Source organism: Tremella mesenterica (genome assembly GCF_000271645.1).
Source record: "Tremella mesenterica DSM 1558 unplaced genomic scaffold TREMEscaffold_14, whole genome shotgun sequence".
Taxonomy (NCBI): Eukaryota; Fungi; Basidiomycota; class Tremellomycetes; order Tremellales; family Tremellaceae; genus Tremella; species Tremella mesenterica.
The window spans coordinates 202,537-222,613 of record NW_006711238.1 but is presented as its reverse complement, the minus strand read 5'-3'; the positions used below and the strand labels follow the sequence as shown (position 1 = coordinate 222,613).

Below are 20,077 nucleotides of genomic sequence, written 5' to 3'. Positions count from 1 at the left end.
CACGTTTCGAGATCGGCTGTATCGGCCACTGCGGAGTTAGAACCTGATCATCATTCTTCGTATGTCTATAGATCAATCATCAAGTGGGGCTATCGTCCGACCGAGGTCCCGAGGGAAAAGGGAGAAAAAAAAGGTATATAAGGGTCTCCAGGGGTAACACTTCCTTCTTCAACCAACCTGATTGTTTTTTCCCACTTCAATTGCTCAATTCAATACAACTCGCAAATCAGACCGATTTCCTTCATTCAAGATGAACTCTACTACTGCTGTAAGTCTTCTTGAGATTTCCCGAGCCCTATGACCTTATCGTGCGCGGGTTTAGAGTGGAAAAGAAGTGGCGGGATGGAGGAGCCCATCAACACTGTGTTGTCGTTGGAGGAAATAGTCATTGAGGAAAGACCACACGCTGATAGTTAGGCTCTCGTCAACAACTGTGATGGCACTTGCTCTACGTGCAACGAGAAGTAAGTCGATAGCTTCTGCTTAGCTCCTCGTAGCCCCTTCCTCCCTCCCCATCGTCGTGTCGATTCCATCAAAGTCTGATATCAACCAATCACTCTCGCTCCGCGACACTACCTCCCACCCCTGCCAGTGCTTTGTAGATCGATAGGGGGGAAAGTATGATACTCACACTCAGCTGCTCCTGCGGTGCCACTTGCGGATGCAAGAAATGAGCAGGTCAACTCGATGGCACCTGTCGTTCGTTGTGTTCGTCCTTTGACAAATCGAGTTTTGTAGAGTCTCTCCCCATTCTTCACAGTCCACATTCCAACCTCGCCACTCGTTCATTTTCATTTTGCCAGAAGAAGCCAGTATATGCGGATGCAAACTCTTCCCTTCATTAACATGACGTGTTTAGCTTGCACGGAAGATGATATCTTTGAGAGATCTAGGAGCGTTCTGAGATCAGTCAGATCGTTCATCACCTCTGCATCCCCTCTTTCCTTCGACCATGATGATGCGACGCCCTCGTTGGCGTTTTGCAATCCGCTCGATTTTCTCATTGTGGTTGTTGTCGCTGTTGTCGCGGCAAGACAAAAGGGAAGGTAGTGAGCCACATGATGAAGGGGAAATATACGAACCTTCAGTTCAAGATGAGGCAGAATTAATCCCTCAGAGCGCCGAGATGGTACTGGTCGTCGAAGGGCGAATGTGATACCTCCTGATTCATCAGCTTCATACGCTCATTGAGTACATTGTGTGGCCAGAGGGAATGAGTGGACGGAGAAGATTATGACTTACCAGGTAATCGACTGGGTTCTTTGAAACTGAGCATGACTTCGAATAAAGGGAACGCATTCAACGCCAATACCGCCATACTCAACCCTTTTTGTATGACGACCAAACTCAGGTGAATCTGACAATCAGCAACACATCACTACACAGTCTTCTCATTCAATCAAACTCTTATCTAAACATCTGAGGACATATAGCGCAAATAAAGCAGAAATGAGCATGATAGGGCATAGAAGAGACCAGTAGGAAATGATATCAAAGATCTCAAGACTCGGGTTGAAGAACAACGCAGAGGAAGTGAGGACGGTAGGAAATATAGGAAAGACGTAAAGACTTACGGTGAAAAACAATGCAGAGTAAGTGAGAACAGTAGGAAATAAAAAAGCCGATACCGTAAACAACATAGAACCAAGGAACAGTTGATCGATATCATAAGCGTAAGAATCGGTTCTTTGTCGAAGTACGTTCCAACGTTTTCCTATCAAGTTAATTCTGTTTCACTTACCTCTATATGACATCTATCATATACCCCCTTCTCCGATAATCTATCTCGGGAGAATTGGTGATGATTTGTGTCTCTTGACGTAACCTAATAGAGGTAAAGCAAAACAGAGGGAAGATCGAGGTTGTATATATTTGAATGAAATAAAAATGGAACAATAAACTGACCTCTGAATAAATTCCATAAACCTGATAAAGATTCAATTTGCCATCCACATAATTTAGACATGAACCAATAACATCCTTCCATATGAACGAACAACAATTTGAGTAAATCCGATATCATACATGATGATATTGTTAATCCTCCTAAAGAACCTAAAGATAAGATATCCACAGTTTTCTCGGTATATTCGATTAATAAAGGTGTGAGGAAATCTTCTCATTAGCCCATGCTTTTCGTACCCATGATTAACTTGATAGGGTTGTTAGTGCTTGGTCGATGTGAAGGAGGGATAGAAGGAAAATGCACTCACTTCCCCATTGACTGATGAATGAAGTGAAGGTGGAACAGAAAAAGTTACTCAGAGGAGTGTTTAATTTGAGACCGACAGGCCAATCGTCTAGCCATTTCAGAATTGAGATGATGGTTCGAATGCCGTGTTGCTATGTCTTAGCTATATTCAGAAAGACGAGTGGGGACTTACTTGGAAGAGAGCGGGGATAGCGGTTATGAGAACTGGTTTGGAGAGGAGTAACATATTGCGAAGTGTATATCCGAGAATTAAGTCGTTCTGCCATAAGCAACAAATCACCCAAAAGAGGCGGAATTTAGTATAGCTACTGCCCCAGTAAGACGGGATGATCGACGGGAGCAGGAAAAGCAGATAATGGCAAACTGACTAGAATAAGCCAAATCATATTCCAAAATCTTTCCTGTTAGCGGAAACCGAAACATGTCGGGAAGGGAACCATACACGATGTAATCCCTACTTCGCACTCCCACATCTACGTCAGTCTTCATAGCCTGTTTGAACTTCTCAGAAGCAGATGATTGTTGTCCCAATCTTAAACAAATCTGTTCAACTGGGTATCGTCAACTTCATCTTTCATCCTTTCGTCACCAGTTCACCTTAGAGATCCAGGTCGGTCTTTTGCTCCTCTCCTCAGAACGGTCCGAGTCAAATTGATTGAGTGGGGTCGGGGTGAATGCACAATTCCTGATGCGGGATAGCATGGATTTGACAATTCGAATAAGGAGGTGAGATGAAACTCACCAGTAGCACTATGTTGTCGTAACGAACCGGACTTCCTTCCCAGCATATTACTCTCGGACAGAAAGACGAACCACCCTGCCAATATGCGTAAAGGTAACATAGACAATCGTACCGGTCTAAGTAACTCCATGCCAAAAGTGAGGAATCGGGAGGGTTTCCCTGATGGTCGATTATGGTCCAAAGCTTGGATCTCTTTCTGAGCGAGAAACGTTCGATTCAACTATCTCATCAGTCCTCTTCCGTATCCCTGTAATCCCCTTGCTAATGGATAGGGAAATTCAGGAGGGTAACTTCCTCAGCTCAGCCAGAACCGGGCTTTCTCCCAAATGAGTGACTTGGCTCAAAGAGATTTATCAACGTTGAATCGAAAGACGAACCATAAGGAATCTGTCATGGTGAAGGAGTAGTGTCATGTATCGTGAAAGAACTCACCAAAGGTATGATGTTCTCAATCCCTCCTGAAGAAAGAGAAGCGACACCATATTCATCTTGTTTCTCCATCTCCATCCTACAAAGCTGCTCTTCCCTCTCCACTTTCGTGAGGACCGTTTTCGCAATAGACCCTCCATAGAAGTCCACGGAAGCACCTCTACCATTTGACATACCTCGAGGTCGAAGGGAAAGGTATCGAAGACGAGTAGGATCAGGAGGGGTAAAGCAGATCATTTCTACTATGATTGGTTCACTATGTATCAACTCCACCCCCCACTTCAATACCAGACGATTTGATCAATAAGCCATACAAAAATTCAAGTAGGTCTGAAACCATAGTTAAGAACTGACCTTGTTGAGATCCGCCCATCTTTACCTATCCTCATCTTCAACCTTCCACCAGATTTATAATCATTTTTAGTGGGTGGTCCTGAACTCTTGAAGTTGTCGTTCGTCTCATCTTCATCTGCTTCGGAGTCATTCAACACTTCACCTAAAACTTCAGGTTTGTGAGATATGGTGGGAAGATGATCTACCACCTTTTCTATCAGCCAAGCTTTTGAGTGAAAGATTGGATTTCTGACTGGAGTGCAGAAGGAGCATGGGGAAAAAAAGAGTTCAAGCGGCGGGGATACTAAAAGGAGAAGAAGCCATCACCCGATTGGAAGATCGAGACAAGGGGCGAGAGGGTGGAGGAGGGCAGGAAGATAGCTTCAGACTTGGGAGATCGTGGAGAGTTAGACATGAAGAAGACACATACCCTTTGTGGGACCACTGAGACAATGGTGATGACGCAGAGTAGTGCATCGGGGGTCTTCCATCCTATCACCACCCCGGTCTCTACTTGTATACTCTTAGGCCAGAACACACGCATGTTGAGAGAAGGTGTTCCTTGTTTTATGGTATCTTCATGGTGGATTCGTGACAGGTGAGTAGATGCGACAAGGTGGTCAGAAGAGAGATAGTTTGCCTTTATTCATAGGAGATGCCATGCCAATCGACTAATTACCCGGTCACTGCGTGGTCCATGAGCCATGGTGCATCGTGATCGTCCACCGGTCACTGACCACTGACCACTGGTGGAGCATTACAATCTTGTACAATGCCAACAACAGCGTCGCGATGGATAAGAAACGTTCTGCATCAAGACCTATATATCACATCGTCCATCCATCCACCCTCCTCGTTCCTCCCCTTCGTAACTATATGAGATTAAAGAGCAAAGCATCCGCAGAGTAAAAAAATCGTTTATCAGATCCGGCCACATCACACGAGCGTTTTGGGGTTCAAGGAGTGAATCATCACCATCATCGTCTTCATAACCTCCTACTTTTGCAGATTTCCATGTCCATCGAGTATAAAGAGGATCACCGAAAGGAATGGAAACCTCGAGCTGATCAACTTATAGGAGGAAAGCGGCTGCACCGGCGAACAAGGCTCCGATAGCAGGGACGAGAGGACCCATCTTAAAAGCAGCCATAGCGCCCGAAGTACCAGAGGCAGAGGCTGATGGAGCAGCCGAGACGGGAGTCGAGGAGGTCGACTTGACAGAACTGGTGGTGGAAGAGGTGCTCGCAGGTGCCGAGGTGGCAGCGACGGAGCTCTTAGATGTAGTAGTTGGGGCTGCGGAGGATGCTACGGACGCCGCACTGAATGTTAGCGATAGGACAATATCGTATTTGATCAGGGGTCAGTAAAGGAAGGGTAGCATATGAAGTAAAAATGAGTAAAGTGAAATAGACGTACGAGGAAGCACCACTTGAAGCCGCAGAGGTGGACGAGACGGAAGCCGAGGCGGGACTGCTAACCGAGGCTGACTGGCCGATACAGCTACTGTCGCCGGACTGAATGACGAGAGGCGACGAGTAACCAATGGAACCGGTCGAGTCGGTGATCTTGAGGGTGATGTTGGTGCCTGCAAAAGTCAGCATCGAGGTTTGTGTGATGACATTGATGATACGGAGACGATGTGACTGAGAGTGGAGGCGTCTATAGGAAAGATTGTGGTCATTGAATAGAAGAAAAGCTCACCTGAGGCGAGATTGACGGTCCATGTCAAGGGACTCGAAGTGGCATCCGAGGAGATGGTCTCAATGGCGGCGGCGGTGACCTGGCCACCAGGTATGACGGCGCTGTGGGTGAGCCACTTTTCTTCTCATCAAAGTGGTGATGCACCAGCGGGAGTGAAGGACGGAGGAAATGCTGCCTAGACAAGACAGAGTATACAGCATTGCGATAAACTGGAGAAGGTTCAGGTTGCCACCCGAGCCTAAGTAGCTAACACTACCCGCAAACGTCAGAATCGGTGAAAAAGCTTTGGGAGATAGACCGCAAAAGTCAGGACGAAAGAGGGATACAAGGAGTAAAGAGGTCATATGAAGAAGGGGAGGGGTTGGATGATATGAACCGGTCGATACTCACATGATGTATGGAGCACTACCACCGGAGAACGTGAGTGCTGCGGGTTCTATTCATCGGTCAGTCTTCTACTGATGTATTGTAGATACAAGTGAGAGGCAGTCATCGACGAGGGTGACAAGTGATTGGACTCACGACACTCCACGAGAGAAGGCTGAAAGTCAGCATGATTCTGCGGTTGTTGTTGTCATTGTTATTGTTGATAGACAAAGGAAGGTTGGGCGACTTTCCAACAGATGAGTCAACTCACGGGCGTGTTGATACTCTGAGCCAAGGCTGAGCCTAAGAGAGCGAGCAAAGAGAGTTTCGCGAACATTTCGATGGTGATGTCTGTGGATAATGAAGGATGAAGTGGTGGTAGTGAAGAGAGAAAGAGTGATGATGAAGAGAAGAAGAAGAAAGGGATAAGTAAGTAGTAGTAGTGAGACACGGGCCACGGGCCACGGGGGGGGGGGAAGAATAGAGTGTGGGAAGGAAACGGGAACGAGGCAAGGGGGGCGGTTAGGGACAAAGGGATCTGTGCGGTGCGCGGTTCACGGTGCACGGTTCATTCTAGCAATTGCCACACACAAGCCTCAAACTCTGTTAATGGTTCACTAAGGGAATTATGTACTGACTGCGCATCGGCCAAGTCAACCTTGTTGTTCCTTGACGCACAATGGATAGGAACTGAAAGCTTGGACGCTGTGCGGAACCGAACTTCGCGCACGACACGAAATCTCTTCACGCACGACAAAATCACGTGATAAAGCGTTAGGCATGCAGCACAGAGACGTTAGGCGCACGCAGGGACACCCTTCCGTCCTCCCCCCCTCCCCAATTGTCCTGTGGCCAGAGTTGCTAACCTACTCCATGATCTATGCATAGAAAGATCCTGGTTTTTACACGGACATGTAGAGATCGTCCCCCTCTATTGGTCAGTAAAAGTTTCAGGCTCAAAGGTCAAGAACTGACCGAGATAAACTGATCTCCCTTCCACCCCTTCTCCCCATGAATTTCCGGCCGCCTCAGAGCCTATACTGACTGGAAGGTATTCAATGGGGATTATCGAGGGTCCTGAGAACGATGGTCAGTGTCTCAATATCATAGCTTATCTCCTGTAAGTTGCAGAAAGTGATGAAGTTAATTGATATTACTTGAAAGTATGAGAAAAGTGGAAGGGCGATCTGTGCACAAGAAGCCACGTGGTTTGAGACGCCTAACTTGATTCTGCGGCATGCCTAACGGCTAGTCACGTGATTTTGTCGTGCGTGAAGAGATTTCGTGTCGTGCGCGAAGTTCGGTTCGCTGTGCGCTTTGCCCTTGCCTCATTCCTCGATGCAGCCGGCAGCCAGCTCGGACAAAGAACTCGTCATCACCATCGGACGATCTTCAACCACGTCGTCGCGTCTTCACGCGTCACTCCTCAGTCCTCACCCCACTGATACTGCTCTTCCCACACCGTGCCTAAAAGTGGAGGTCGTCCACCCGACTCAACCACCCACGCACTGTCCATCCAAGACCAGTAGTATTCCAACAACTCAACCTCGCGACCACACTACCACCACTTTCTTCTTGTCTTCTCAATTACCCAGCACAGCACCATCCTCATTATACACGACTCGCGGGGCGCAGTGACTACTGAATCACCCACTCGTCAACGCCCCGGCGCCCGATTCAAAAAAGACCCTGCGATGCCCTCAGGGCGGTGTCCAAATCTGTCTCACACGTGGCCGTCTTCATGCCGGTCTATCCCGACATTTCCGCTGGTGGAGAGACTGTGCCCATTCCGTTGTATGGGGGATTGGGTGACTTTGTCCAGGTCAGTCGTCGTCTAATGCACCACGAAGAACCAATCTGGTCATACACATGGGGTATGGACTGATGAATAGTATGTGACGGATTCTGTTTTACCAAATGGGACACCCCTTACGGAGGTTGATTGTCCACCTGACAGCAGTGAACTTACCGTCGAAGGTGACAGAGAATGGACAGTACAAGTATCGCAAGACCAAGTAGTAAGGAGTAATGAAGATGAGGAAGACGTTGTAGACTACGAAGAAGGAGAAGAGAGCATATCATGTGATTGTCATTCGAGAGGAGAATGGACATGTACAAGTTCATCCCAATGTGATTGTGTGTCTTCATTCGGTAGGTCATTTTATGACTTGTACATCGTCTACTGATAAGGTTTAGGTAACTTTTATTCTACTCCTACGTCGCTACAAAGCGTAGGGAGAAAGCATGGAATATTATCGAAGCAAGAGCTGCCAGGGGATCAGGTATTATTGCTTGACGCTCTACCGCCCAATTTACCGTTGGTGGAATGTGGACCTAAGTGCGGATGTGGGGAATGGTGTGCTAATCGGGTCAGTCAACGAGGGGTTAGGTGAGTCAACTTTGCTTGATGACTCCTCACAGATCAAGATATATGAGGTCGACGGGAAAGAAAACAGTGTATGCGAGGAAGAGTTTGAGGTGGGGGTGAAGGGATTGTTGCATCGGAATTCAAATTGGGGCTTTGGTGGTCGATCAAAGTTTTGACCCAGGAAGAAGAGGAGGAGAACGTGGAACGTTGATGTGCACCTGTCCAATTGCCACTTGACTCTCCAGATACTTGACAAGAGTTGTCATGATCACAGATTAGACAAGATATCAACGAAAGACGGAGTCGGGAAATAAAGTGATTCGTCAGACTGACTTTCAGAACCAAACTATCCGTCCAACCTACCCCTACACAAGGTCTAGGATTATTCTACACTCCAAAAGTTCATCTCTCATCCACGATAAATAACACATCACCCTCCGACTCTGTAAAGTTGATCGATCCTGTGAACCGACTCGACTCGGTATCTCAAATCTTACCAAAAGGTACTTTTATAGCTCTATACGCAGGAGAATATTTGACATCTCTTCAAGCTCATACTCGTTGGGCATCACGTACACATTCTACCTCCTACAGATGTCCTGAGACCTCCCAAGCGTCACTCGATATCCTGGATATTCTAGTCGACGAACTCCCAACAAAGGGTGATTTGAACGAAACCACTCTGTCTCAAGAAGAAACGACATTATCCCAAGGAAGAACCATATCATCTCTGAATGAAACACCAACGATGACTAACGACAATTACATACTATCAATCCGACTTCCGAACCAAACTTGGCACATAGATCCTAGACGTATAGGAAACGTTTCAAGATATATGAACCATTCTTGTGATCCAAATTGTATCATTGAGATTGTTTTTTGGGGTTCAGGGAATGTTTGGCCAAGAGCTGGAGTATATGTGAGTTTATCTTGGATCTCATCACTTGTTCAATTCATATGATCTTTACAATGATGATTTTTTCTTTCTTTTCTTTTTCTTTTTTTTGGGTTATTCTTCATCATTTAGATATGCAATATGATATCATTATCATCCATTATCTTATTGTCTTTTCCTATCGTCTTTTCCTATCGTCCCTCATCACGCTATGAAGGGGAAGATTATTTCATTTACCTCCAAACCAAGTCTTGATAGTATTCAACTGGCTCGATATCTATCTTATTATTCTCCCACTCTCCATGTCAAAACTTGAAAGCTTAATTATTCCTCAATCATGTCAAAAGAATTTCAATCTCATTATGACTCGACGTCAACCTATCAATTTCTCAAGAGCTGAATAATGTAGACACGACGTGATATTCAACCAGGAGAACAATTAACCTTCGATTATTCTTCTGCATCTTCTACCACTCCCTTAGTCCCTCCCACTTCCTCCATACCCTCCTCCCATCCGAGCAACACTCCCGTTTCTTCGTACAAACTTGGAGAAATGGATAAAAGAGTTAAATGTATGTGTCAAAGTTTTAAATGTAAAGGATGGATACCATTTGATCCTACTCTTTGAATCTACCCTACCCTACCCTACGTACGACCCTTTATATTTCCAGCTTATTTCACTCAAACCAACTCTTGCTTCGTTTTACAAACCAATAGAGTACATCATCATATGCATCTGAAATCATCTATGCCAACACGCCATGTATGAAACGACTTCAACTGCTCGTGATGTTCAAATCGATCTTACGTACTTCCTAACCGTCCCAAGATGTTCAGAGCTTCTTGAGCAGAATCCGAGATATCTCCCGTTTTCTCACTCATCAACTTTTTCAGAATATCTTCCATTCTTGTTTTTCTGATTTGGGTAATTTGTTCGTTCTGTTCTTTCATTGAAAGAGATACGACGTGATTGAGTAAATTCAAAATGATCACTATTGCTCTCAATATCAAACCCTCATCTTGCTCATTCTCCCTCTCCCTCTCCTTCTCCTTCTCCTTCTCTCCTTTCTCAGTCTTGTTTCCTTCGCGATTTTCGTTCGGATTTTCGATACCCACTTCCATCTCCGTAGTAGAGTCAAAACCATCCTCTTCATACTCCAACCCCATCATTTCCCACACTCTCTCCCAAATATTCCTCCCATTCATCACTAACAACCTCTTACACGTTTCCCTCGATTCTGTCAATATCGCCAATGCTCCTCCCGCAGCTAATCTCGTTGATAAATCATCCCCATTACTCAAAACTGCCAAAATGTTCAATCTCTCTTTTGACCTAAAATTACCATCTTCCCCACTCCACGCTTCAAAGGCTTTTTCACATGAAACTAAATTACATACGAGTTGTGTTGCCGCTCTACGGATGAGGGTATTATGGTCGATCGTTAATTCTTCTATCTTCGTAAGGATTCGAGTTGGTGTGACTGGGGATGAAAACATTCCGCTGCTCTCTTTCCCACTTCCATTCTGTCTTGCCGACGAATAGTTCGTGGAGTTTTTCCTTTGGATTTGATCAGAAGAAGGGGGATCATTTTGAGATAAGGATGGGAGAGAAGAGGAATGAGAAGGTTTGGAGGGATGAGAAGGAAATACGAAAGAATAGAATATTCTTGTTGAATGTTCTGTAGAAATGGAAGATAAATTCGTTAATCCCATCAAAGATTCGAATTGTAATAACGTATTTGATTCCAGTAATAATCTACAAAGTGGTGAAATAGCATCTAGGGAGGTGGTTTGATAAGGAGGAGTGAAAAGTAATTGAGGTGGTGTTGTTATTATCATCTTTGCCATTGCTTGTATAGCTGGTATTATATCATATTCTTCTTCAATACTTTCAACTATCTTCGTAGTTGCGTGGTTCGTATTTGTCAATCCAACATTTTCGTTTACTTCATCTTTCAAAGTGGATTCATTTGTCAAGGAAGTAGACTTGTCTTGAGAGTCTTGTGCTTTGGTATTTGTTGAAGAATCCAAACTGGGATCGTAAACAACCAAAGAAGGAGGTATCAAATCCCTAATTAAACTTGATAAAACTTTATATCCTCCATCTTTCAAAAACAAACTTCTATTCTTTACATCTTCCACAAGATTCAAACATAATCTTCCTAGATTTTCCTTTACAAGTTTACTCTCTGCACGTATCAATCCACTTAAAGCATTGACAACACCATTATCAATCACTTTCTTAGTTCTTTCCTTAACCATCTCCATTTCTACCATTGGGTCCAATTCCAGTTCCACTTTCTTCCCAACTGCCATAGAACGAAGTTTTTTGATTTGTTCTTCTTCTTCCGTTAAATTCCTCTTTGGATTGGTAAGATTGACAAGAATGGTAGTGATACCATAACAAATACCTGAATCCACAAGATCAGATTTCACCTCATTATTCATTTCACCTCTAGGGACAAGAGGCAAACTACCTCCTTTTGGCGTTGGGATGGGTGATAAAGAAATGAGTGATTTGAGGAATTTATCATTGTGAGAAAGGAGATTTTTGATATGAGGTCTGAGAGAAAGTATGGAGATACCTTCTAATGTTTCTGATAAGATGGAAGAAGAAGAAGGAGAAGATTGAATGAGAGAAATCATCCGTTCACATATCTCCACATCGTCAATTTCCAAATTATCCGATTCGGTTGATGTAGTTGTAGAAGTGGGTTGGATATCACGATCAGCACTTGATAATTTGGCAAGTGATACAGAACATAAAACTCCTAATTCAGATCCCATTGTCATACCTCCTTTTAACCAATCCAATGCACGGGAACGTATCAATTCTCTTCCCGATTTTGTAGATGTGGCATGGACGAACATTTCGGCTAATGCGAGTTGAAGGGAAGAGGGTAATTCGGCAGCTTCGAGTAAAACGCTCAAAGCATCTTCTTTACCGGCTTCACTTTCGAAGGTCGAAGTGGTGAGTATGTCGGTACATGTTGCAGGGTGAAGAGGGTATAGATGAGAGATGAGACAAGTGAAAGGGATATATTCTTCTGGAGGTCTGTCTTCGGAGAATGTGGAGAGTAAAAATGGTCGAAGGGTTGGGATCAAATCTTGGGAAGAGGGTCGGTGGGTTTCCTCATGATCCTTGGAGTTATCATATTTGGGGTTGAATTGATTGGACCATTTAGATAAGATAATGAGGGAGATGGACTTGGTTTCTCTGTTCGAGCTTGACAAAGATGTAGGGATGAGTTGTAAATCCGACTGCGAGAGGTTGAGAGGTTGGGAAGAGGCTGTACGTCTGAGCAAGGCATTTAGGGAAGTTAAAGAGTCATTGGCGTTGTGGTCGTTGTTGGTCGTCATTGCGTCGGGTCTAAGTCGTCGAGATCGCGAGGTCGTGAGTAGTAAAGTAGTTGTAAGGTTTCAAAGTAGCTTGGACACGGGAATTGCGTAGCAAAGTAGCAATTCTCCCACGGTTGATAAGAATGGTCACTGGTACGTGACTGGCATAACGGGGTGACTTCGTGGAGCCGAATCACTGTACTCCTCCCTCCGTCCATCCTTCATCGCCCATAACAAGAAGGCATAACCATCCCTTCCTCTCCCCGAGGTTCAGGTACTCACACAGTAGTAACCCTGGTACCACCCCCAACCCACTCTCATCAATTGTACTTCCACACCATCATGCGATCTCATCATCTCCTCAATCTCTTACTCCTCTTTCCATTCCTTTCTCTCACCACACCCAGTCTTCTCCCTCGTCGACCTCAACCGAAATCATACGACACACATTCCTACTATACTTTAGACTTACACCCATCTTCATCCCTCACACAAGCTAAAACCATCTCCTCTTCTCTTGGTGTGGAATTGATAGAACCCTTAGGCGAATTACCTGGTCATTGGATAGTCCGCACACCAGGTGAAACCCCATCACATTTAACCCCAAGGTCGATACAAGATCCAATCATCAAACGATGGCATTCATTAAGATCCAACTCGAATCAAAGTAAATCACATTTACGTTCTCTCACTCCATTGCATTTGAAACAACGGGCCAAACGGACTTTTCCACATGAAAACGGATTACAACTGTTGGACAAGAGGAGAGAGAATGTGAGACAGGACGAAGCGGAATTATGGTATGCTCAAAACGAATTACATTTACAAGATCCAATGTTACATCAACAATGGCATTTGATCAATACTCAAATGCCAGATATAGAATTGAACGTTACTGGTTTATGGGGCAAAGGTGTGACTGGGAATGATGTGAAAGTTGTTATCGTGGATGATGGATTGGATATGGAATCTGATGATCTTAAAGATAATTTTGTGAGTGACCATGTTATTTCTCACTTTTAAGTCCCCTCGTCATTCTACTGCTTCATCAGCGGGTGGTTTTGTGCTTCATCACCGAGATCCTACTCTGTCACACGACTTCTGCCCTATTGTGATAATCACATTAAGCATCGCAGACTCACCACATGCTCACATACAGTACCCCGAAGGATCATACGATTTCAATGACCATACCGACCTTCCCGTTCCCCGATTGAGTGATGATCAACATGGTACCCGTTGCGCCGGTGAAATAGCCGCTGTCCCGAACGATGTCTGTGGAGTCGGGGTTGCCTACACTTCTAAAATCGCCGGCGTCAGAATTCTCTCTGCACCCATTTCCGACGCAGACGAAGCGGCCGCTTTGAATTATGCATATCAACTGAACGAGATATACTCTTGTTCTTGGGGTCCACCGGATGATGGGAAATCCATGGAAGCACCAGAAGGTATCATCCTCAAAGCTTTGGTCAATGGCGTTCAAAATGGTAGGAATGGAAAAGGTTCTTTATTCGTCTTCGCTGCTGGTAACGGAGGAGGAATGGACGATCAATGTAATTTTGATGGATATACCAATTCAATCTTTTCGATCACAGTAGGAGCGGTGGATAGGAAAGGTTTACATCCTTATTATTCAGAATTATGTTCGGCAATGATGATGGTTGCTCCTAGTTCAGGTAGTGGGGATCATATCGTGGGTTTAGTCGACCTTTTCTTTCATTATCAAATCACTATATGTACTGAGCAGTTTGGTTGACCATTAGCATACTACGGATGTCGGGAAAGATAAATGTGCTCATACGCATGGTGGAACTTCTGCTGCCGCTCCTCTGGCAGCAGGAGTTCTCGCACTTACACTTTCTGTCAGGTGAGTATATCTGATTGAACCCCTGCTCAGAGCTGAATGTTAGGCCCGATTTGTCTTGGAGAGATTTTCAACATATAGCAGTGAGGAATTCAGTATTTTTCAACCCCGATGATCCAGATTGGGAGAAAACGGCCGCTGGAAGAATGTTCAGTTACAAGTGTAAGTCATTCTTCCTACTGCTCGTCATAGTCCTACATAAATTCTCAGCTGTTGGCCTACTGTCCACATACACCAGCGATTGCCCCACGAGGCAACAATTGTCATTGTTCGCAGTGACGAACACAAGCGTCAAACCCCCAGCAGCGCTCGACCTCAATCACCATATTCATGATGGAGGTCATGTGCAGTATCAGATAAGCTGACTCACTGACGGATACGGTCGAATAGACGCAGGTCGTTTTGTCGCCGCAGCCGAATCTTGGACTCTGGTCAAGCCCCAAGCATGGTTCGACTCCCCTGCCGTTTACCTTCCGACCACCGAATTGAACTCTACTTCTTCCAGACATCGTAAACGACAAACCTCTTCCACCATCAGACTCTCCAAACGACAAGATGACTCCCCAGAAGATACGACGGAACCAGAAGAAACGGACGGAGGAGATATTGAAGATGAACCCGTGTTAGAGATCGAACCATCCGGTTCGGTCCTCTCTACCGACGACGTGGTCAGCACTTTCTCCGTCACTCAGGCCATGTTGGATGATAGCAATTTTGAGAGATTGGAACATGTCACGGTCAGGGTGTGGATCGACCATAGTAGGAGGGGAGATGTCGAGGTAGAGTTGGAGAGTCCAAACGGCGTGAAAAGTGTTTTGGCGAGGAAGAGAAGGTTTGATGAGGCCGATACTGGGTTTCCGGGGTGGAAGTTTATGACTTTGAAACATTGGTGAGTGTTTTTGTTGCGATTGCTCGTCTCTCATCTTCTCCTCGTCAATGTTATGTTAAAGAGGGGGGCGTCCAGCGTCGAATCCCCGCTGGTCGAGCTCCACTGCGAATTGTCTGCTTCAATTCAAAGAGAAATACCCAATATCTCCCTCCATTGTTTCATTTCTTCCTCAATGCTGTCATTGTATAGGATGTAACGAATGTCGAATATAGAAGATGGTGGCGGAAGAAGGCGACCGTGATATACATTTGTACCATTGCTAAAGACAGGGACGAAAATCCCATCGGTACATGGACCATTCGTGTACACGACCAAGGTTATGCCGATCGTACCGGTCGATTCATAGCTTGGTCCCTTCAACTCTGGGGAGAATGTGTCGATCCCTCTCTAGCTCGTTTATGGGCTCCAGCGGAAGAAGGTGAAGCGGATGAAGAAGAAACCGGATCGGAAGAAGCTACCGCTACTCTATCTCAAAAACCTAAACCTACCGAACATTTACCAGGAGATCATGGTGAAGCTTCTGGTGAAGCTGATAAACCAGGATTAGCATCTCCAACACCAGTTCCAGGAGAAGATATAACTCCACCTTCCGACGAAGAAGAACATTTAGACGAAGGTTGGTTTTCTGGAATAGAATCATTAGGTCGATCATCCACTTGGATAGCAGGAGCAGGTATGATTATCATTCTCCTAGGTTCTGGAGTTGGAATGTTTTTCTTTTTCCGATCTAGGAGAAGAAAGAATCTATTCGGTTTGGCAAATGATGGAGAAGGTGCAAGAGGTGTTTACGTTCCTGTTGGTGAAGATGTACCTATGGGTTTATTAGGTAGATTGAGAAAGAAAGGAAAAGGAACTAAAGAGTTATATGATGCTTTTGGTGATGAAGAGAGTGAAGAGGATGAGGATGAGGAAGAAGATGAAAGGACTAGGTTGAGATATCATGATGATTTCTTAGGAGATGATGATCCACCTAGAATGGAAGGATATAGTGATGAACCTGATTCGAAGGTCGTTGAAAGGGACCAAGGAGGGAAGAGGGAAGGTAATGGAGGTAGTGTGGGGAGTGGAGGTGGTGGAGGTAGTGGAATTAGTGGAGATGGAGGAAGGAGTGGATCGGAAGAAAGTAAAGGGAAAAGAGAAAGTGGTAGTGTTAGTTCTAGTAGTTGGCAAGATGCCGCTGAAGAAAGGGCAGTTTGAGGGGGTTGTTTGTTGCAATATACATATACGAATGCAAGCATTGTGCATGATATTTACGCGTTCATCTCCTTCCTTCTACCTGCTACATGCTACATGGCTACAAGAGGTAGTACTCGTACTTGTATACAGTCGAGTAGTATTATGCGGCATTGATTATGCTACATATAACGCTTGGTCAAACTTACTGCGGAGATACAGGTAAGTTAGAGGTGAAACAACAAAAACCAGCCATTTTGTTCAAACTTGACTCTCTTTGTTCTTCACTTCTACATCTACACATTCATCTTAACATTCTTCTCTAATCCTCCTCACTGTACACTCCTTAAAGTCAACACCGGATCATCGGATCATATAAGTGTCAGAGTGAGTACATACGTACTACGAGACACACTCAATACCAATACACCGCGTCAACTTACACCTTGGCCAACATCCAACACTCTACCTCCAGAGGCGACTCTGTGAAATCTCATCAATCTCACAACTCTTTCAACACCTATCACCTGGTATACCAGGGTACCTGGGACATTTGAAGAGAAAAGTACACGAGTAGAAGAAAAAATACCAAAGGAGGTATTTCAGACGATCTTTACCTACGAGGAAAGGTCTTAATTACGCTTTTCGGAACGTTTTTGGACTTAAATACGCCTTTTCCGAGATCTGGGTCTTAACTACGTCTTTTGGCTGGGGGAAGGGTCCTTTTTACTGCCCCCCAGTTAGGGAGGACTATGGGCACCAAGTTAGGGGGGGGGGGGGATTGACCATGCATAACGACGTTAGGGGGTTAGGGGAAGTTAGGGGGTTAGGGGGTTAGGTGGTTAGGGGTGGAGGAGAGTGTTTTTAATGCATGCAAAGCATGCATTGGGGGTCCAGGAAGGGAGGTGTAATTAAAGTCCTTCTTTTTGAAATGGGTGTAGTTAAGTCCAAAAACGTTTAGAAAAGGCGTATTAAGACCTTTCCTGCTTTACCTACACTGTACTTCCCTTTGATACCTTCTTTCCCTCCTTTCCTTCTTTCCTTCTTTCCTTCCTCCCTTCCATCCGAGAGATCCACATTGTCAACCAATACCAACTCATCTCATCGATCCATTCAGTTATACACCACCTTATCAAAGTTTAGCTGCGAGCTTGACATCGTGGAGTGTTGGACAGAACACGAGGATACATATCGGCAATACCACCACCACCACCGTCTACAATCTTACGGACCGTGCACATCATTCATCTCGATATCATACCATTCTATCCCTCTCGTTCTCCGCATCAAAGCTCTTCCGAGGGGCCTGAGAAGAGGACAAAGTGTGATAATCCAGAGTCCAACTTCGAAGTGTTGTCAAAACGATTGGACGTTGGACGTTGGACGTGTTTGCTCGGACCGGATTAGCGAATTCTGAAACATCAAGCATCGCATCGCATCACATCAAACATCTCAACGTATCATCCATCATAATCTAAACTTTACACATATCACAACAAACTCATATCTCCGTTTTTACATATCTATCCAAGGCACAGACCCCAATACATTTACGGTTGAAAGAGAGGGAAAGAAGATAATATGGCAGGTGAGTCGTCTTTAAGATTGAAGAAGGGATTTAAAATTGATATTGTTCTTTCTTAAATCTCTCGACGCGTATTTGTAAATCTTGCTGTTTCTTATCGGACGAATTCATCATTTTGGTCCTTTTGGAATTTGGGGAATAGCCATTTATACGGTGTAAGTTCCTACCTCATCGCATCTTTACTTGTGGTCATACCATCTATAAATTCTCATACCACCTATAATTATCGGGAAGTCTTGGGTGAATTCTTGGTACTTTTGACAAAAGCCTTCGAGTCAACACAGTTCTCGGCTGACACATAGTTTCACTTCCCCTCATCATGCACCAATGCCAAATCATCTCCCTACTCTCATCGTCACTCCTCATGGTGAGTCTTTCTGTTGTGAGAGAGACAATGTTGAGATATAGGACAACCAAATTCTGTTTTATATACTTATCTGTAAGGTTGTCTTACTATTCTTGACCATAGCTAATCAACAGACATACGGAAGAAGTCAGTCCTCCCCTCCTCTCTCTTCCTCCCGCCTTCCCTATCATCCTAGTTTTGGAATTCTTCGTCCGGTTGAGACGACCCGCGTTCTCTACCATCCGTCTCCAGATCTCTTCGTCCAGCTGATTGATTCTCTCCCCCCCTCCCCCCCCACCACCACCTCTCTCTCTGTTCCCTCCTATTTTTGGCATCATCCATTGGACTGATCAAGGAGACAGAGCTGAAAAAAAAGAATCGCGTAAACTACCTCCTCACTCCTTCACCCCAAGGTGACTTATGCGTCGCCAAACTTTTCCCTCCTCATCATCGTAGTTCCACCCCTAACCCCCATTCAAAATCCGCCAATGTGGTCAGATGCGAAGCCTCACGCGATTTGAAATGGACAATCGAGAATACAGGAGTGGTCAGTCCGATTTATAAAATCGTAAATCAAGACGATACGCCTTTGTATCAGATAAGTAAACCGAATCCTAATGCGGAGTTTTGGACAATGTTTTATTTCAAATATGCTGGACATCAGATACCTCCCAAACGGATAGAGGTGGGTTTTTCGTTGCTTTTCCTTGGTATCCTTCATCGGAGGTGCTGGGATGTTGTCGAGAGCTTTCCAACTCCTGCTTGAGAAGAATATTCCAATTCCATTCTTGAGTAGTATGAGTAGTACTTGTACTTGGACAAGAGTCGTCAGATTGTATCCCAGAGGACCTTTGGCCCTTGTTATTTTGGGTGGAGTGTGTCCAGTCTCTGCCGGGAATGAGATGGGGGAGACAGGGGGCGTCACTCAGATGCACGAGGAAGAAGAAGGAATGGGTATGGTGGAAATGGTGAAGAGGGAGGATAAACCGAGATTCGAACCCATGACTGATGTCAAGTTTGGCAAAGTCGCCAAGAACCCTCCGGAGAAAGGAGGCGGCACCAGGATTTCTATCACCGGTAAGACGGAAGACGAGAAACAAGTTTGGCAGACTCTAGGAGTGGGTAATGAAGATTGCGTTGAATGGGTTGTATGCTGTGCATGTCTGAATTTACTCGAGTGAGTGAGAGTTTTCCCTTCATCCAATTTTCACACACTACATTTGAACATTTGTACTGAATTTCTCTGTCATACAATCTCACTCAGATCTATACCCTCGCTCACATTCACACCCTCCGGCCAGATATCATGCCTTGCCATGACGCACGCATAGAAGCCCAGCTGATGATAAGCGACCAAATCCTCCACGCAGCAGAAAAGAAAGCCCATCAGAACCCTCCTGCATCCTCCTCCGCTCCAGCCTCCACAGCCCCTCGTCCACCCGGTCCAGCATCCACACTCCGTCCTACCGTCCCCCGAACCCATTCAGGTCCATCACCTTCCCGAACCCCCGTCGGACCTGGAATAGCCTCCACCGTTCCTGTAGGTATACAAGCCAATCGGAATCCTCCAAGTTTCAGAGGAGATGCAAGACAAGTACCACCGAACAGACCTGGGATGCCTCCACCTGTAGGATCACAAAGAGGTGTTCCTATCCCTCCTAGAGGATCACCAGCGCCAATACCTAATTCCAGACCGGGGACAGGAGGGACGGAACAGAGACATGGACATGGACATGTATTGCATCGACCTGCACCGCAAGCTACAGGAAGAAGGTTTTGAGGGGGTTGTGTTCTGGTCGGGAGTCGCCCGGGGGGGTTCAGAGGTAAGGAAG

At 45.3% G+C, this 20,077-nt stretch overlaps 6 protein-coding genes across 6 annotated transcripts; 3 read left to right on the top strand and 3 right to left on the bottom strand.

The window, feature by feature from the left end:
* Positions 1–855: 855 nt before the first annotated feature.
* TREMEDRAFT_65341 (uncharacterized protein) lies at positions 856–4,260 on the bottom strand (the record flags this gene model as incomplete). Its single annotated transcript, XM_007007523.1, has 12 exons — positions 856–900; positions 1,083–1,162; positions 1,243–1,357; positions 1,575–1,714; positions 1,906–2,115; positions 2,214–2,300; positions 2,385–2,471; positions 2,581–2,763; positions 2,955–3,174; positions 3,387–3,639; positions 3,738–3,925; positions 4,147–4,260. The coding sequence occupies 12 exons, from the start codon at positions 4,258–4,260 to the stop codon at positions 856–858; spliced, it is 1,722 nt and encodes a 573-aa protein (XP_007007585.1).
* Positions 4,261–4,506: 246 nt separating this feature from the next.
* TREMEDRAFT_72353 (uncharacterized protein) lies at positions 4,507–6,200 on the bottom strand. Its single transcript, XM_007007589.1, has 6 exons — positions 6,055–6,200; positions 5,940–5,958; positions 5,808–5,853; positions 5,418–5,518; positions 5,133–5,301; positions 4,507–5,035 (listed from the first exon to the last, which is right to left on the bottom strand). Exons 1-6 carry the CDS (start codon positions 6,118–6,120, stop codon positions 4,789–4,791), a joined length of 648 nt encoding a protein of 215 aa, XP_007007651.1. The 5' UTR covers positions 6,121–6,200; the 3' UTR covers positions 4,507–4,788.
* Positions 6,201–7,380: 1,180 nt separating this feature from the next.
* TREMEDRAFT_74707 (uncharacterized protein) lies at positions 7,381–9,798 on the top strand. Its single transcript, XM_007007588.1, has 5 exons — positions 7,381–7,605; positions 7,676–7,934; positions 7,980–8,172; positions 8,491–9,073; positions 9,459–9,798. Exons 1-5 carry the CDS (start codon positions 7,525–7,527, stop codon positions 9,675–9,677), a joined length of 1,335 nt encoding a protein of 444 aa, XP_007007650.1. The 5' UTR covers positions 7,381–7,524; the 3' UTR covers positions 9,678–9,798.
* Positions 9,799–9,853: 55 nt separating this feature from the next.
* Positions 9,854–12,409, bottom strand: TREMEDRAFT_65338 (uncharacterized protein; the record flags this gene model as incomplete). Its single annotated transcript, XM_007007522.1, has 1 exon — positions 9,854–12,409. The coding sequence occupies one exon, from the start codon at positions 12,407–12,409 to the stop codon at positions 9,854–9,856; it is 2,556 nt and encodes an 851-aa protein (XP_007007584.1).
* Positions 12,410–12,730: 321 nt separating this feature from the next.
* TREMEDRAFT_70081 (uncharacterized protein) lies at positions 12,731–16,338 on the top strand (the record flags this gene model as incomplete). Its single annotated transcript, XM_007007587.1, has 6 exons — positions 12,731–13,381; positions 13,548–14,081; positions 14,152–14,255; positions 14,299–14,414; positions 14,643–15,141; positions 15,411–16,338. 6 exons carry the CDS (start codon positions 12,731–12,733, stop codon positions 16,336–16,338), a joined length of 2,832 nt encoding a protein of 943 aa, XP_007007649.1.
* Positions 16,339–18,202: 1,864 nt separating this feature from the next.
* On the top strand, positions 18,203–20,025 carry TREMEDRAFT_34797 (uncharacterized protein; the record flags this gene model as incomplete). Its single annotated transcript, XM_007007421.1, has 6 exons — positions 18,203–18,266; positions 18,308–18,338; positions 18,380–18,392; positions 18,622–18,930; positions 19,262–19,422; positions 19,596–20,025. Coding segments are annotated over 6 exons (1,008 nt in total), but the record flags the coding sequence as incomplete, so codon positions are not given.
* Positions 20,026–20,077: the final 52 nt, after the last annotated feature.

What these genes read in the sequence shown, in the direction of transcription:
- TREMEDRAFT_74707 (XM_007007588.1), top strand. Translation starts at nt 7,525, where the DNA reads ATGCCGGTCTATCCCGACATTTCCGCTGGTGGAGAGACTGTGCCCATT. An exon ending in TGATTGTGTGTCTTCATTCG is followed by an intron (nt 7,935 to 7,979) that starts GTAGGTCATTTT and finishes GATAAGGTTTAG; the next exon opens with GTAACTTTTATTCTACTCCT. An exon ending in GTCAGTCAACGAGGGGTTAG is followed by an intron (nt 8,173 to 8,490) that starts GTGAGTCAACTT and finishes ACTGACTTTCAG; the next exon opens with AACCAAACTATCCGTCCAAC.
- TREMEDRAFT_72353 (XM_007007589.1), bottom strand. Translation starts at nt 6,120, where the DNA reads ATGTTCGCGAAACTCTCTTTGCTCGCTCTCTTAGGCTCAGCCTTGGCT. An exon ending in GACCGTCAATCTCGCCTCAG is followed by an intron (nt 5,302 to 5,417) that starts GTGAGCTTTTCT and finishes TGACTTTTGCAG; the next exon opens with GCACCAACATCACCCTCAAG. An exon ending in GCTTCAAGTGGTGCTTCCTC is followed by an intron (nt 5,036 to 5,132) that starts GTACGTCTATTT and finishes GCTAACATTCAG; the next exon opens with TGCGGCGTCCGTAGCATCCT.